This window comes from Micromys minutus, assembly GCF_963924665.1.
Source record: "Micromys minutus genome assembly, chromosome: 3".
In the NCBI taxonomy this organism is placed as follows: domain Eukaryota; kingdom Metazoa; phylum Chordata; class Mammalia; order Rodentia; family Muridae; genus Micromys; species Micromys minutus.
This window is the reverse complement of record NC_137972.1, coordinates 56175758-56189037: the sequence shown is the minus strand read 5'-3', so window position 1 is coordinate 56189037 and position 13280 is coordinate 56175758. Positions and strand designations below refer to the sequence as shown.

At 53.2% G+C, this 13280-nt stretch overlaps 1 protein-coding gene across 2 annotated transcripts; it reads left to right on the top strand.

Moving 5' to 3' along the window:
- The first annotated feature begins 542 nt into the window (after positions 1–542).
- On the top strand, positions 543–10294 carry TPRA1 (transmembrane protein adipocyte associated 1). Of its 2 annotated transcripts, XM_080913870.1 has the most exons (12): positions 543–690; positions 4114–4230; positions 5933–6064; positions 6178–6310; positions 7409–7495; positions 7618–7690; positions 7791–7870; positions 8281–8391; positions 8471–8531; positions 8660–8762; positions 8911–8991; positions 9760–10294. In XM_080913870.1, exons 3-12 carry the CDS (start codon positions 5949–5951, stop codon positions 10019–10021), a joined length of 1107 nt encoding a protein of 368 aa, XP_080769996.1. In that variant the 5' UTR covers positions 543–690; positions 4114–4230; positions 5933–5948; the 3' UTR covers positions 10022–10294. The 2 variants fall into 2 exon arrangements, with proteins under 2 accessions (XP_080769996.1, XP_080769997.1); XM_080913871.1 differs by lacking the exons at positions 543–690; positions 4114–4230; positions 6178–6310 and having other exon boundaries at positions 5957–6064.
- Positions 10295–13280: the final 2986 nt, after the last annotated feature.

The following is a 13280-nucleotide window of genomic DNA, read 5'->3' as shown; positions in this document are numbered from 1 at the left end:
ACTAATAGCAGCCAGCCTTCAGGGTGATTGAGACCTGGACTGAAGCCCTGTAAACGCCAGATCCCTTTGAAATGGGTAAGCACGCAGCGTCCGAGGAAGGGATATCTTCCCTTCCCTCCTCCCTGGTCCAGGTGACCAGAGGTCACTATTATGGGGCGCCGGTCCCTTAGGCCGAGTTGACCGTAGGAAGACGCGGAGCAAAGGCAGAGAGTGCTCGGTGCGCTTCCCGAAACGCCTTAGGAGTGAGCTGTGCAGGGGGGAAAAAAAATCCCGTTTGAGGTTTCTGTCACCCACACATTGCTTCGCTTTGACTGAAGTACCTTTAAGAGCTCCGCGGGCTGCCTCGCCACCTGAGGAATTTTATTGGTCTGTTCCAGTCCTTGTGGGTGGGATCCCGTTACGATTGGCTGCTGGAGGCCAGGGGGCGGGGATGAGTGCCACAAACAGGGGTTGTGACTCTTTTCACAGTTTTGCTTAGACGAAAAACATTAGCCAAGGCGCCTGCAAGTCGCCACGGCCAGGGGAGGGCCAGGGAAGTCCGCAGGTCCCGTGAGTCCTGCGCGCTGGCGGCGTCTGGCCACCTACGACCAACCCACGTTTAACCCCAGTTGAGGCTCTTGCGCGACGTTCCCCGGTTCTAGCTACCTCCTAGGGGTCGGAGTCCCGCGGCCTGCGCAGCCCAGCTCTCAGGTAAGCACTGCCGAGTCCTCATCTGCTCCGCCAAGCTAGTGCGGAGGCCTTGCCCTGCTCCTTCTTTGAGCTCGGGCCTACCGTCTCCTCCAGTCCCCGTGCCACTTGGGGTACAGCCGCAAGACAACCTTTGAGAAGTTTCTGGGGAACCTAGTGGTCATGACCGGATCCTGTATGGAGCTGGACACCGGCAGTCCCGGGTGCAGCCAGAGCTCAGCGGCAGCCGGAAAGGACAGCCCATGCTCTCTCTGTCCCTGCCTTCCTGGCCTTGCGGAAGGAAGGGCAGCTCCTCTTAATTCCATAGCGAGGAAGAGGCTGTGGGGTCTGGAGCATAAACACCCCCAACCCCCAATCCTTGCCCAGCTCAGCTGCATTGTGCTGGAAATTTGTGCGCGTCGTAGCGTCTTGGGAGATCTTATCTATTCTAAAGGGTTGGGTCACAAGACTTAGGTCAGACAAACACAAAGCACTAAATACACCTGCTGCCGATGGAATCCTAGTTCTAAAAAAACACACCAAAGAACTGGGTGGTGGTGGAGGAATCAGGAGGTAGAGGCAGGAAGAACCAGAAGTTCAAATAGCCTTGGCTATTTGCAGAGTTGGAGGCTAGCCTGGGTCCCATGAGACCCTATCTTTAAAACACAGATGTTTAAAGAACAACATCCAGGTGGGCTAGAGAAGCTAAAGACCACTTGGAGCCGGAGGTAACTGGGCAAATGAGAGCAACCTGGGGGAAGGTTAGCAAGCACAAAGGCCCTGAGGTAGATGTTGGTGGCTAAGCAAGGGCAAGAAGGATTGGCAGGAGGCAGAGGGCAGGTCACCTAGAACCATCCTTTCTTCCTGTTGTCCACGGTGGCGCTTAGGACAGAGTCTCTTCTCTATCACCAGGGCTGACGGATTCAGAGAGAGGCATTGAACTTAGCCTCTATCCTCTAGAGATTTTTCTATGCTGCTCTGCAGTTAGTTTAGAGGCTTAGCAGCCTAGGAGGTAAGGGAGAGAAGTATTTGAGGCTGCTTGCACTGTTACCCTTCTCCTGGGTAGAGATCGCTCAGAAGGTTTGGGCAGTCCCATTGCACAGATGGGAAAGACAAGTTCTCTCAACCTCTTCTAGGGCAAGGAGAGAAGACCCTTGGGCAGGTGTCTGGGGTGTCAGAATAGGTCCCGCATATGCTCGGCAAGCTAGCCACAGAGGGTGGGAGGAAGGTGAGGCTCTGGAGAATGCTCTGAGGTCAGAGCTGCCCTTTCAGGTTCTCAGGTGGAAGAAGCGTTGCCTCAGTTCCCTGGTGACCTGGGCTCCCCCGTGATGTGATGTTCTGCTGCTCCTTTAAGATGTCGAAGCCCTTCTTTGTCCCAGACAGTCCCCTCTCCTTCCTCTTTTTCCTGGTGGGCCAGCTCCTTTCACTTCTCTATCACTGCACGTGCCCAAGGCCAGAAGATCTGGGGGAGGAGAAGCCCTGGGCCCTAGGATAGAGAGTGGGATCTGTGGGTCCCCTGGGCCATGCTTGCTCTTCCTTTGATTGGGATCCTGATGGTGCTTGTCCAGTGCTTGTAGGAAGGAAGCACAGGTAGTGGAACCTGTGCACTGGAAGAGTGTCCTAACGTTTGTTATCGCAGTCACAGCAAGCACAGTGTGCTTGACTGCCTCCCAGCCCAGCACTGCTGGAGCAGGCATAGTTCAGGTCCGGAGTTTGTCCACTTGCTCAAGTAGAGAGGAACACCTTCAGCTACTGCTAGGTGTAGAAAGGATGTCAGGCTCTGGTGTGGACAGCTGAACTCTGGGTAACTGGTGGTCACACCTGTGAGCGTGGTGACTCTACAGAGGCGTGTCACAGGAGGCAGCTCACACCTCTAGTCCCCCTTTCCTACCCAAGTCCGTGGCCAGACCTCTACCCTCATCCTGTGTTCGTTCCGTCAACCTGGTGCCTGTGAGGCCCCCTCTCTCCCCCTCTCCCTCCCCCTCCATGTATATGAGTGTTCTGCCTGCATGTACACCTGCATGGCAGAGGAAGGCATCAGATCCCATCAGAGATGGTTGTGAGCCACCATGTGGGTGCTGGGGATTGAACTCAGGACCTCTGGAAGAGCAGCCAGTGCCCTTAACCACTGAGTTATCTCTCTAGCCCTTTGGTAGACATTTTCACAGCTTGCTCCCCCTCCCCCCCCTTTTTTAAGTGTCATAGCAACCTTGCTAGGTAGCTGTGATTGTCCCTGTGACTGTCAGAAGGGAAGTGATTCACCAAAGGTCATAGCAAGTAGGAGGCGGGGCCAGGAATGCCATCCTAGTCTGGCTTGCCAATTCCATAACCTACAGGAGATAGGAACCAGGCCTGGGGACACAAGCCTGTTGTCACCTAGCTATTAGGTGGCTGGGACAGGGGAATCACAGGTTCAAGGCTGGGCATCATGGGAAAATAGGGAGAACCTGTCTCAAAAGGAGGATTAGGGATGTAGGTCAGTGTCCAGTGTCCAGTGTCCAGCAATGCAAAATAAGTAATCATCTATATATTTGGGAAACTGAGAGGTCAAACTCAAGCACCCTGGTAGTGAAGGGGACCTGGGTCTTATGATTGGAAAGGACGGGTATCATGTGTGGCAGAGCTCAAGGGTTACTAGGAGTTCAGTGTTTCTGCATCCACCTTGTGGCTCTTCTCTTTGTGAACTTTCTCTCCAGGGCTCCAGCCCAGAGTCACAGTGGCCTGCTGACCTCAGCAGGGTAGCTTCTTACTGGCCAGGGCGCTGGGACTTTCTGGTTGGCCAGGTTTGGATATGCTCACATTTCCTGACATTTGTGCCGTATAGAGTTAATCACATCAAAACCTGTAGACACAACAGAAGTGCTGAGCGCCTTGGGAAAGTGGGCCCTTTGGCTGCCTGACCCTACCCCATCTTCTCTGACCTGCTGCCGTACCTCCTTGGTGTCTCACCTAGGTCTGTCCACTCTTTGCAGTGGCCTAAGGCTCCCTGTCCACATGACATGGGGTCTTGTCACCTCTTTGGAAAGAGCCTATTCAGTACTGAGAGTGAAATCATGCTATGGTGTGCTACTCCATACCTGACCCAGCCTTGCCAACCATGTTGATCTTACAGCTGTCCTGGCCTATTCTTTTTGGTCTTTGGCCAAGTCTGTTTCTACCTCAGAGCTTTTACATTTGGTGTTCTCTCTAAGGAATGTTCTTTATCCAGAGTTTTCCGAGGCTGACTCCTCAGCCATGTGTCCTCTTCACAGAACACCAACCCAAATCAACCTTCCTATGTTTCCTGGAACCAACCTTAGCTGTGAAGCAAGGCCATGATAACTAGATGGAAGACCATGCTGCCTTGTTTGTCTGTGGAAGCAGCCTTGGGCACGCACGGGGAGACCTACTTCTGTCTCAATACTAACACGGCTGTTCTTGTTCCTGCCATCACATCACATATTCCAGATAACAGGAAGAAGAGCTCCACCTGAAACTGCGAGCTGTTCTCTGCTGGTGTCCACGTGGCCAGTCCCGCCTTCCAGAGAACCTGGGGAAAGCAGACTGAAATCCAGGGTTCTGCTGGTAAGAAGTGTTGGTCCTGGAGACTTGTTTGTGCTGTCATGGCCACTCTCTCCACTGTCTTCTCAGCACTTATCCCTAGCAGAATTTTGCTTTTTAAGTATAGAGAGTTTGTGTCTCCACCCCCAACCCCCGTCCTTGGGAGGAAGACCTCAGGAGAGTAGGCCTTGCCTGCCCTGTCCCTCCCACATCTGAGCAGCCCCCGTGAGTTGCTGGTTATACTAACCACATGGTCAGATCTGCTGGGCAAGCAAAAGTCTGTATGAGTGAAGGATGCTCTGTTCACCTTTGCCATTGTCAGAACTGGGGAAAAGCCAGCGTCTTGGGGGGATATCTAGTAGGAACCAGGCAGATACTTTCCTTCCTTGCTCCTCCCCATCAGAAAGCTGGAGGTGTAACAGATCAGAGAAGGCTGGGGAGAGGGTCTTGGCTACCTGCTTAGAGGTTTCCTGACCCTTTCAGCAGAGACAACACTAGAGTGTAATGACCCTGGCAAACCGAGAATGTCCCCAAGTCCCCCAAGTCCTGCCTTTTCCTGCTGCTGCTTAGAATTCCCAACCCACACCGTTCCTTATGAGTTACAGCTGACACTGAACAGGGAGCACAGAGCTCCTTGCCACTCCTGCCACAGACAAGTCACCAAGCCACGACCTTTTTCTCTGTAAAGCTTTTGAAGCATTCCTGGTAGTGTACAAGCTCGTGCACCCACGTCTGGGTGGAGTGTCTGGGACGAGGTGTGCAGAGTCAATCCGGGCCTGTGTATTGGTCACGTGTATGGCTCTATTCAGTCTGGATCCACCCACATCACATTGGGAGGCCCATTCATTGTGTAGTAGTTAATGCTCGTTCCTTCTACTGCCATCTTGTGGTCAAGGGCTGACACTGCTTCACCTGTGCACAGTCCTTGCCTGGCTGCTGGCTGTTTTGAATAGAGGCCATTCCCTGTACTTCTCCCATGAGTGCTAGCTTGTCCTGCAGGAGGCCCTACAACCATCCCTACACAGTCCTCTCACCAACGTTCCTTGTCTAGGGTTTTCTGGCCACCTCAGATCATAAGCTCTGTGGTCCTCCAGGCTGAATGTCAGACGTTCCTCCCTACATTGCCACAAAGACACTGGCCTCTGGGCTACTTCTCTGGGGAACCTGGCCTTCTCAGATGACCTCTGTGTGCTTCAGGTGTCCCCTCCACCTGCAGCTGCATTTCCAGTGCAGCAGAGAGGGTCCTGGGTTCCTTTGAGGACAGTAGCGGCTGTGTGGCCTCCGATTAGGTGGTGGGTGGGTTTTGCAAGGCAGGATTGGGAGCCGTATCGCTCCGGCTTCCCAATCAGTCTTGCTGGGGCGTTCTACATCACCATGGTCTCGCCGGTCTCAGCATTCCATAGGGGACACAGAAGCAGCAGGAGGCCAGGCTGCAGGAGCAGGGTGGGGACCATACTCTGAGCTCCTTCATTTCTGGAGACATGATGCTCAGTAACTGGAGGTGGCCTTTGTGGCTGTCAGGGGCAGAGGCTTAAGGCCGAGCCTGAGAGGAGGAAGCAGGCCCTGTATGGAGCTAAGAGTCCCCTTAGCCTTCTCCCAGCCTCCTACTCAGTAAGTCCTGAGCATGGCCTGTACTTAGCTCTGCCATTTTGGCTTTCCCTGGTAGCCTTGGTCTGAGGGATGGGGGCCAGGACCCTGTGCCCTAACCACATGGGCTTGTCCACAGGGCCACTGCCGGTGGGATGGCCAGCCTGCAGGAGGCCAATGGAAGCACAGCGTGGCCACCGCCCCCAGCATCCAACATCAGTGAGCCCCACCAATGCCTGCTGCTGCTGTATGAAGATATTGGCTCCTCCAGGTAGGGTTCCTGGCCTCATTGAGGGAGGGCTGTGGGTGGGCTCTCAGAGTGTTATGGGCTGGGGAACTGTGTCCCTACCTCACCAATGAGCCAGCTTCTGTACCCCCTGCCAGGGTCCGGTACTGGGACCTCCTGCTGCTCATTCCCAATGTGCTCTTCTTCATCTTCCTGCTCTGGAAGCTTCCCTTAGCTCGGGCCAAGATCCGTGTCACCTCCAGCCCCATTTTTATCACCTTCTACATCTTGGTGAGTTTCCTCTCATCAGTGACAAAAAGCCCATCTCTGCTTTAAGCACAGAGGGAAACAAAATTGCTTCCGTAATGAAAATACCTGCAGATCCAGGGCCTCTTCCTCTTGCTCTCTACTGCACTTGCTTCTCCCTATAGAGATGATGCCAAGGACAGATGGGAGCTTACCTGGATTTTCCAGCTGCACCAGGGTGTCCCTCTTTCCTTGCTGCTAGGGGAGACCTAGCCTGTCCTTGGATTGACCTACCTAGGATCCCACATTCATGTCTGAGCCAGTTACAGGGTAGCAAGGAAAGGGAAGGTTGAGACAGGTTGGTAGACCATGCTGACTCGGGGAGGCAGGTGATTCCTATAGAAAAATGGGGAGCTGGTGCTAGAGGGGTGGAATGAAGGCTGGGTGAAGAAAAACGTGCACAGCAGCTATGTTTAACCCTCCATCCGTCCACTTGTGTGATGGCTTTGCAGCAGGCTTGCCTGTGGGGAGAGCCTGTGCTCTCAGCCTTTGGTGGGCCCTGTGCATTCTGCTTTTGGGATAAGGAGAAGGCTGTACACGAGGCAGAGGCTCTTAGGGTGACTTCCCTGGGCACATCCCCATTCTACGGTACAGGTCTCTTCTGTAAGGAGAACCTGAGTGGAACACCCCCACACTGAGACTCTCAGATGTCATTCCAAGAGCTGGGTGGCTCCCTGGTCCCTTCTGTGGTCAGGCTCTGAGCTTCCCACTAATGGTTGGTGGCCAAGCAGGGAGACGTGACCTGGGGAGCACTGGAACTGTGGGCATAGCCTCAAGACTAGCAGGCTAGTGAGGCTAGTGTCCCCTGAGATGGTGGGAATGTGGCAGAGGCTGGCTTTCCTCTATCACTTGCCAAAAGTCATAGAGCACGGAAGCAGCAGGGATAGGTCAGAACCCCAGCTGCCTGGCTCTCTAAGCACGGGTATCTGACGGGGCTTTGGGTGGGTAGCAGTGGAGTTGCCCATGCCTGAAGTCTGTGTTGGACACTTCCTGCCTAGTTAAAACCTGCTATTCTTGAGTGGATCCTGCAGAAGTGAAGCCTTGTTGGTCCTGACACTGCACTATGTCCTTCTTGCCCTGCAGGTGTTTGTGGTAGCCCTCGTAGGCATTGCCAGGGCTGTGGTTTCTATGACAGTCAGCGCCTCCGATGCTGCGACAGTTGCTGACAAGGTGCATGGGAGAGGCCAGTCTGGTGGAGGTTACGATGTGTCCTCATCCCGTTGGAGTGACTTAGGGAGGTCTAGCTGGGTGAAGCCCACCCTTAGTTGACCCTGTGCCTCTCTTTGCCCTAGATCCTGTGGGAAATCACCCGCTTCTTCCTGCTGGCCATTGAGCTGAGTGTAGTCATCCTGGGCCTTGCCTTTGGTACGTGTCTTTGGACCTGGGCCTACTCTCCCTACCCTTCTTGCAGTTACCCAGAGATGGCCCCTAGAAGGAGGGGATGAGTCACTTCCGTACCTTACAGGTCACCTAGAGAGCAAGTCCAGCATCAAGCGGGTGCTGGCTATCACCACAGTGCTGTCTCTGGCCTACTCAGTCACCCAGGTATGTGGTGCTGGTAGGGTCAAGGGTCATGTTTCTAAACTATGAGTGTTCCCAAGGAGTCACAGGGACTAGGCAGAGCCAACTTTCCCTAGACACAGAGCATAGGTGAACCTTGAGAAGGCTGAGGAATGTGTGAGAGTGGGAGTCTGGTCAGACACCGTGAGAGTATATACTTTGGGCGTTTTGTTGTTGTTTTTGGTTTTGTTTTTTTTAAGGCTGGATATGGTTGTCCTTAGGCTTTGACCACAAGGGACTCAGCCAGGGTCTGAACTTCCCCTGGAGTTAGGTGGGTGGGCATGGCCGAGGCATAGGCAGGGGTAGGGCCTGGCATACTGGAGAGCTCTGAGCTGTGCAAGGGAAAGCCAAGAGAGGCTTCGGTGGTAGGACTGAGCTGACCTCCTTGCCTACAGGGGACTCTGGAGATCCTGTACCCTGACGCCCATCTTTCAGCTGAGGATTTCAACATCTACGGCCATGGTGGCCGCCAGTTCTGGCTCGTCAGCTCTTGCTTCTTCTTCCTGGTGAGGTCTGGCGTGCTCCCTGGGGGCAAGTGAAGTAGCCTGGCCCGGCCCGGCCTCCCTGTTACCCCTGTCTCTGCAGGTCTACTCGCTGGTGGTAATTCTCCCCAAGACCCCACTGAAGGAGCGTGTATCCCTGCCCTGTGAGTACATGCTTGGGTGGGGGCATGAGCATGCAGCTGGGGAGCCCCGGGAAGGGGCAAAACCCCAAGGTTTATACCCGGGCCTGAAGAGTAGGGTGGTTCAGAAGCTCATGACCCTTGACCCCTAGCACGGAGGAGTTTCTACGTGTATGCAGGCATCCTGGCCACACTCAACCTGCTGCAGGGTTTGGGGAGTGCTCTGCTCTGCGCTGACATCATTGAGGGCCTCTGGTAAGAGGGTGTCCTCCATGCGGGTGGGTTGGGTATGGGGTACAGTGGCCACCACTGTGGCAGAAGGGGTCCTCATTCCTTGTGGCGAGGCATGGGGTGGGAGCAGGAGCACAGGCCCTGGCCATGCTGACCTGCTTCCCTACCGCAGCTGTGTGGATGCCACCACCTTCCTGTACTTCAGCTTCTTTGCACCGCTCATCTATGTGGCCTTCCTCCGTGGCTTTTTTGGGTGAGTGATGGCCAGACCTCTGCACTCTAATGTGGCTGCACCTACAACTACTGTGTGTGCATGGCAGTGGGGGTGGGTGTGCAGAGGGCACGGATCGGCACATGGACGCATCTGTGTAGATGCTTTCTGTGTGTGCAGCAAGCACCCAGAGGTGCACTACTCCAGAGACAGGGCTGCCATGCAGCAGCATGCAGCAGTGCTATTCCCTTACCTAGTTTGTCAGTAAGCGCCTACTATGAGCTACTGTGCAGACACCGGGGGAGCAAAGCAGGCCTGAGTATGCTCTCAGGGTGCATGTACCTGGAAGGGACCCTGAGGGTCCACAGTGAGCTGGGGCCTAGGTACAGATGGGGAATATCTGAGACTAGGACGCAGGGACACAAACTGGCTGCAGTGGGATCTGGCCGAGTGCAGGCAGGGGTTTGCTGTCCTGTCAGGGCCGGGTGGTAGACACGGGCATCTCGGGAGGCCTAGGTGAGGCTGGACTAGGCTGTTGCTCCCATCTGCTCAGACTGCTGCTCTTGACCTAGCTGTCCTGAAGACAGTGACCAGGTTCAGGAGTGGGCAGTCATAGTGCTGTAGGCATGGGTTTCCTTATTGTCTCCCATGAAAGGCTGACAGACCCATGGGGTGCTGAGGTAGAAACTCTTGTCTGAGCTCTCAGGTATGGGTGGGTTCCTCCAGGGACCCAGGCTTCTCAGATGAGCTAGAGTTCCACCTGGCTCTGCCCCTCCTGACAGCAATGGCTTCTCTGTGCTCTCTCACCAGCTCAGAGCCCAAGATCCTTTTCTCTTACAAATGCCAAGTGGATGAGGCTGAAGAGCCAGACATGCACCTGCCACAGCCCTACGCCGTGGCCCGGCGCGAGGGCACAGAGTCTGCAGGACCTGTGGGAGCCTTGGGAAACTACTCCAGTACACAGTTTGACTCTGCTGGGGTGGCCTACTTAGATGACATTGCCTCCATGCCCTGCCACACGGGCAGCATCAACAGCACGGACAGCGAGCGTTGGAAAGCCATCAATGCCTGAGTGGGCACCTGTGCATCGGGGAGGCCTGCGAAAACGGATGGGCTCCTAGGCAGAGCGCAGTGCTGTTGAGTGCTGTGCCCCAGGCTACCAGCCTCTCCCTGTTCTTCACCTCCAGTTCTCCTTCGCCTCCTGAGCTCTAGGAAGGTTTGGGACCACCACCTTCCCAGAACTACATTTCTGCTGGGGTCCTGCCTGCCCAGCTCCTTGTCCCTTCTTCACAGCCTCTTGGCCACAAGGCTGCAATGTATATATTTTCTTGATCTATTTTTTAATAAAAGCAGAAAGTAGGTGTGGGCTGGTGCCTTTCAGCAGCAGGACCATACAAGTGGTAGGGAGGTCGCCAAAAAGGGATGACCCCAGAACTGGCTGCCAGGGCAGAGTGAGGAGCAGGTCACTGTCACTTGTTGGAGGAGAGGAGACCAATATGGAAAGATGGGAGTCCTGGGGAGCTGAGGTCTCCCTGCTATGTTTAGTGCACTGTAGTGGAGCCTCTGGTCCCTACCAACCTCAGCTCCTTAAACTATGGGCCACCACTCTCCAGTTGCGAGATCTGTAAAGAGGGGCAAAGAGACCCAACTGACCCTGTGTGTTACCAATCACCTGCCATAGTAACTCATTCTGAGTCTCCTGCCACTGGAGGGATGTTGACTGAGAGCACAATGGTAACTGACAGGAACAGTGGGAAAAATGCTGGGAGTGTGAGAGCAGTGGTTCAGGGGTTAGCACTGGTTGCTGGGAGTGGGCTGGAGCAATGGCTCGGCAGTTAAGAGTACTGGTTGCTCCTGCACAGGACCTGAATTTGATTCCTAGCACCTATGTGCTTTGTGGTCTGTTCCTTAGATGGCTCAAAGCATCTCTAGGAGCTTCTCCCAAGTGGCACACTTGAAAATGTGCCCTGTAGTTTACATGGAGCCTGGTCCACAGGTGCAGATAGCTTGCTGGAACTGAAATGACAGCAGCTGTTGGAACCACCAAGGGCAGTCAAGTCTAGAGCGCAAAACTGCATGTGTGTGAGAGTGTGGGTATGTGTGAGTGTGTGTACATATGTACAGAATGTGTGTGTTTATATGTGTAGCTGGGAGGAGCTCTGAGATCACAATAGCAAACTTTGCTTATCAGAACTGTCACTGGGCAAGCTGTTAGGAGTGCAGAGAAGGGAGCCACCACACTTAAATATTTTTATTTATGTGACTGAGTATGTCTGTGTGGATATATTCTGTGTTGGGGCGGGGGTTGTCCACAGAGACCAGAAGAAGGCATTGGATCCTCTGGAGTTACAGGGCATTATGAGCAGCCTAAAATGGGTCCTAGAAAAGAACTCACTTGTGGTTAATTTTATGTCAACTTGACATAAGCTAAAGTCATCAGTGAGGAGGGAACTTCAGATGAGAAAATGCCTCCACAAGATCAGGCTGTAGGTAGGCCTGTAGGGCAGTGGTTCTCAACCTTCCTAATGCTTACTACGGTTCCTCATGTTGAATCTTAACTATTTGAGGCTCCCATGAATGAGCCAGAGATTGGGGATCGATGAAAAAGCAAGAAGTTTATCAGTCCAGTGCACTGGAGAGACCTACACCCAGAGGAGAGGTGACCCTGAGCCCTCCATCAGTATAGTTTTTATGCACTTAGTAACGGGTCCGCTACAGCGATGGTGACTAGGCCTGCAAGCATTGGTGGGTTTAGTTGACTTTTAAATGCTGACAGCATGGGTTGCATCTAAAGACTATGCCCTACATTCCAGGGCTGCCCAGATAAGACACTTCTCCCCAGGAAGTGCTGTTATGGTACCTGCCTGCGTCATATATTAAGGTTCTTCCTCTGCATTCCAGGGCTGCCCAGATAAGGTTGAAGCACTCCTTGGAGGATGCGGACTGAAAAAGCCCTTAGTGGGAGAAGGGAGCTGTAAGATCCTCAGTGGGAAGGGGAAGCTGTAAGAAGGGTGTGAAACTGTAAAAGGCCTTAGGGTCCCTCCCCCTCCAACCATAAAATTATTCTTGTTGTTATTTCATAACTGTGTTTTGCTGTTATGAATCATAATGTAAATATCTGCATTTTCCGATGGTCTTAAGTGACCCATGTGAAAAGGTCATTTGACCACAACCCAGAGGTTGATAACCACAGATTGAGGACACTTTCTTAATTTATGATTGATGTAGGAGGATACACTCCTGGGATGGTGTGCCTGGGTTCCATAAAAAAGCAGGCTGAGCAAGCTATGAGAAACAAGCCAGTAAGCAACAGCCCTCCATGGCTTCTGCATCAGCTCCTGCCTCCAGAGTTTTGACCTGTTTCAGTTTCTGCCCTCGCTTTCTTGGCCGGCCGTGATATGAAAGTATAAGAAAAATAAAAACTTTCTTTCCCAAGTTGCTTTGGGTCATGATGTTCCTTCCCAGCTATAGAAACCCTGACTAAGGCATCAGCCCTCTGTAAGAACAGGGTGCTCTACACCACTGAGCCATCTCTCCAGCTCTTCTGCTCTTTGTTTTAGAAATAAATACAAATACTATCACACATAGGAAAGCAAAACAAAGCAAGCTGTAAACTCCTTGCTGGTTGAGATGGGTAGTAGAAGGTGACCTTCCCCCTCTGATTGAGTCACACAGGGCAGAAGCTAGGTGACCTGGGACTAGCCTGTGTCAGGTGCTCACCAGGAGGCAGTTGCAATTTCATCTTTGTGTCTTGAAAGCTATGCAAATGTTAACTGCCCGTTGCAGTCTTCCCAGGCAGGCGGAAGAAGGGTTCCTCTGTCCGAGCAGTGTTTGGGGGTGCTCACTCATGACTAGCAGGCACTCTGGATAGACTTGATGTTGCCAAAATGAATAGTGCAACTCCAAACCCTTATAAATTGACCTGGGGGTGTTAAATCCTCAAAGTGAGGACCCCCACGCTCCATCCTAGGAAAGGTATAACCCCAAATCACTCATGAGAAGTGGTCTTGATGCAAACTGCAAGAGGATTTTTATTCCAAGCGCACTGGGGCCCACAGTCATACACTACGCAGGGGTAGAGGACTGTGGACCCCGAGTGCAGGATCGGGACAGCTTTTATAGGGCTCACAAACCAATCATTTTAAATTATCTAAGCCCATGCTTTCTAGGCCAATCATCGTAAACCATCTACGTTCATGCTCCAGGGACCAATCATGTTAAACTATCTAAGCCCATGCTCCATGGACCAATCAGTTCCCTTTAGTCTCAGAGGTCTGTATTTGCGTGGTCTCCTGGGTAGGGGTGACAATGGAACTCAGAAGTCACTAGGG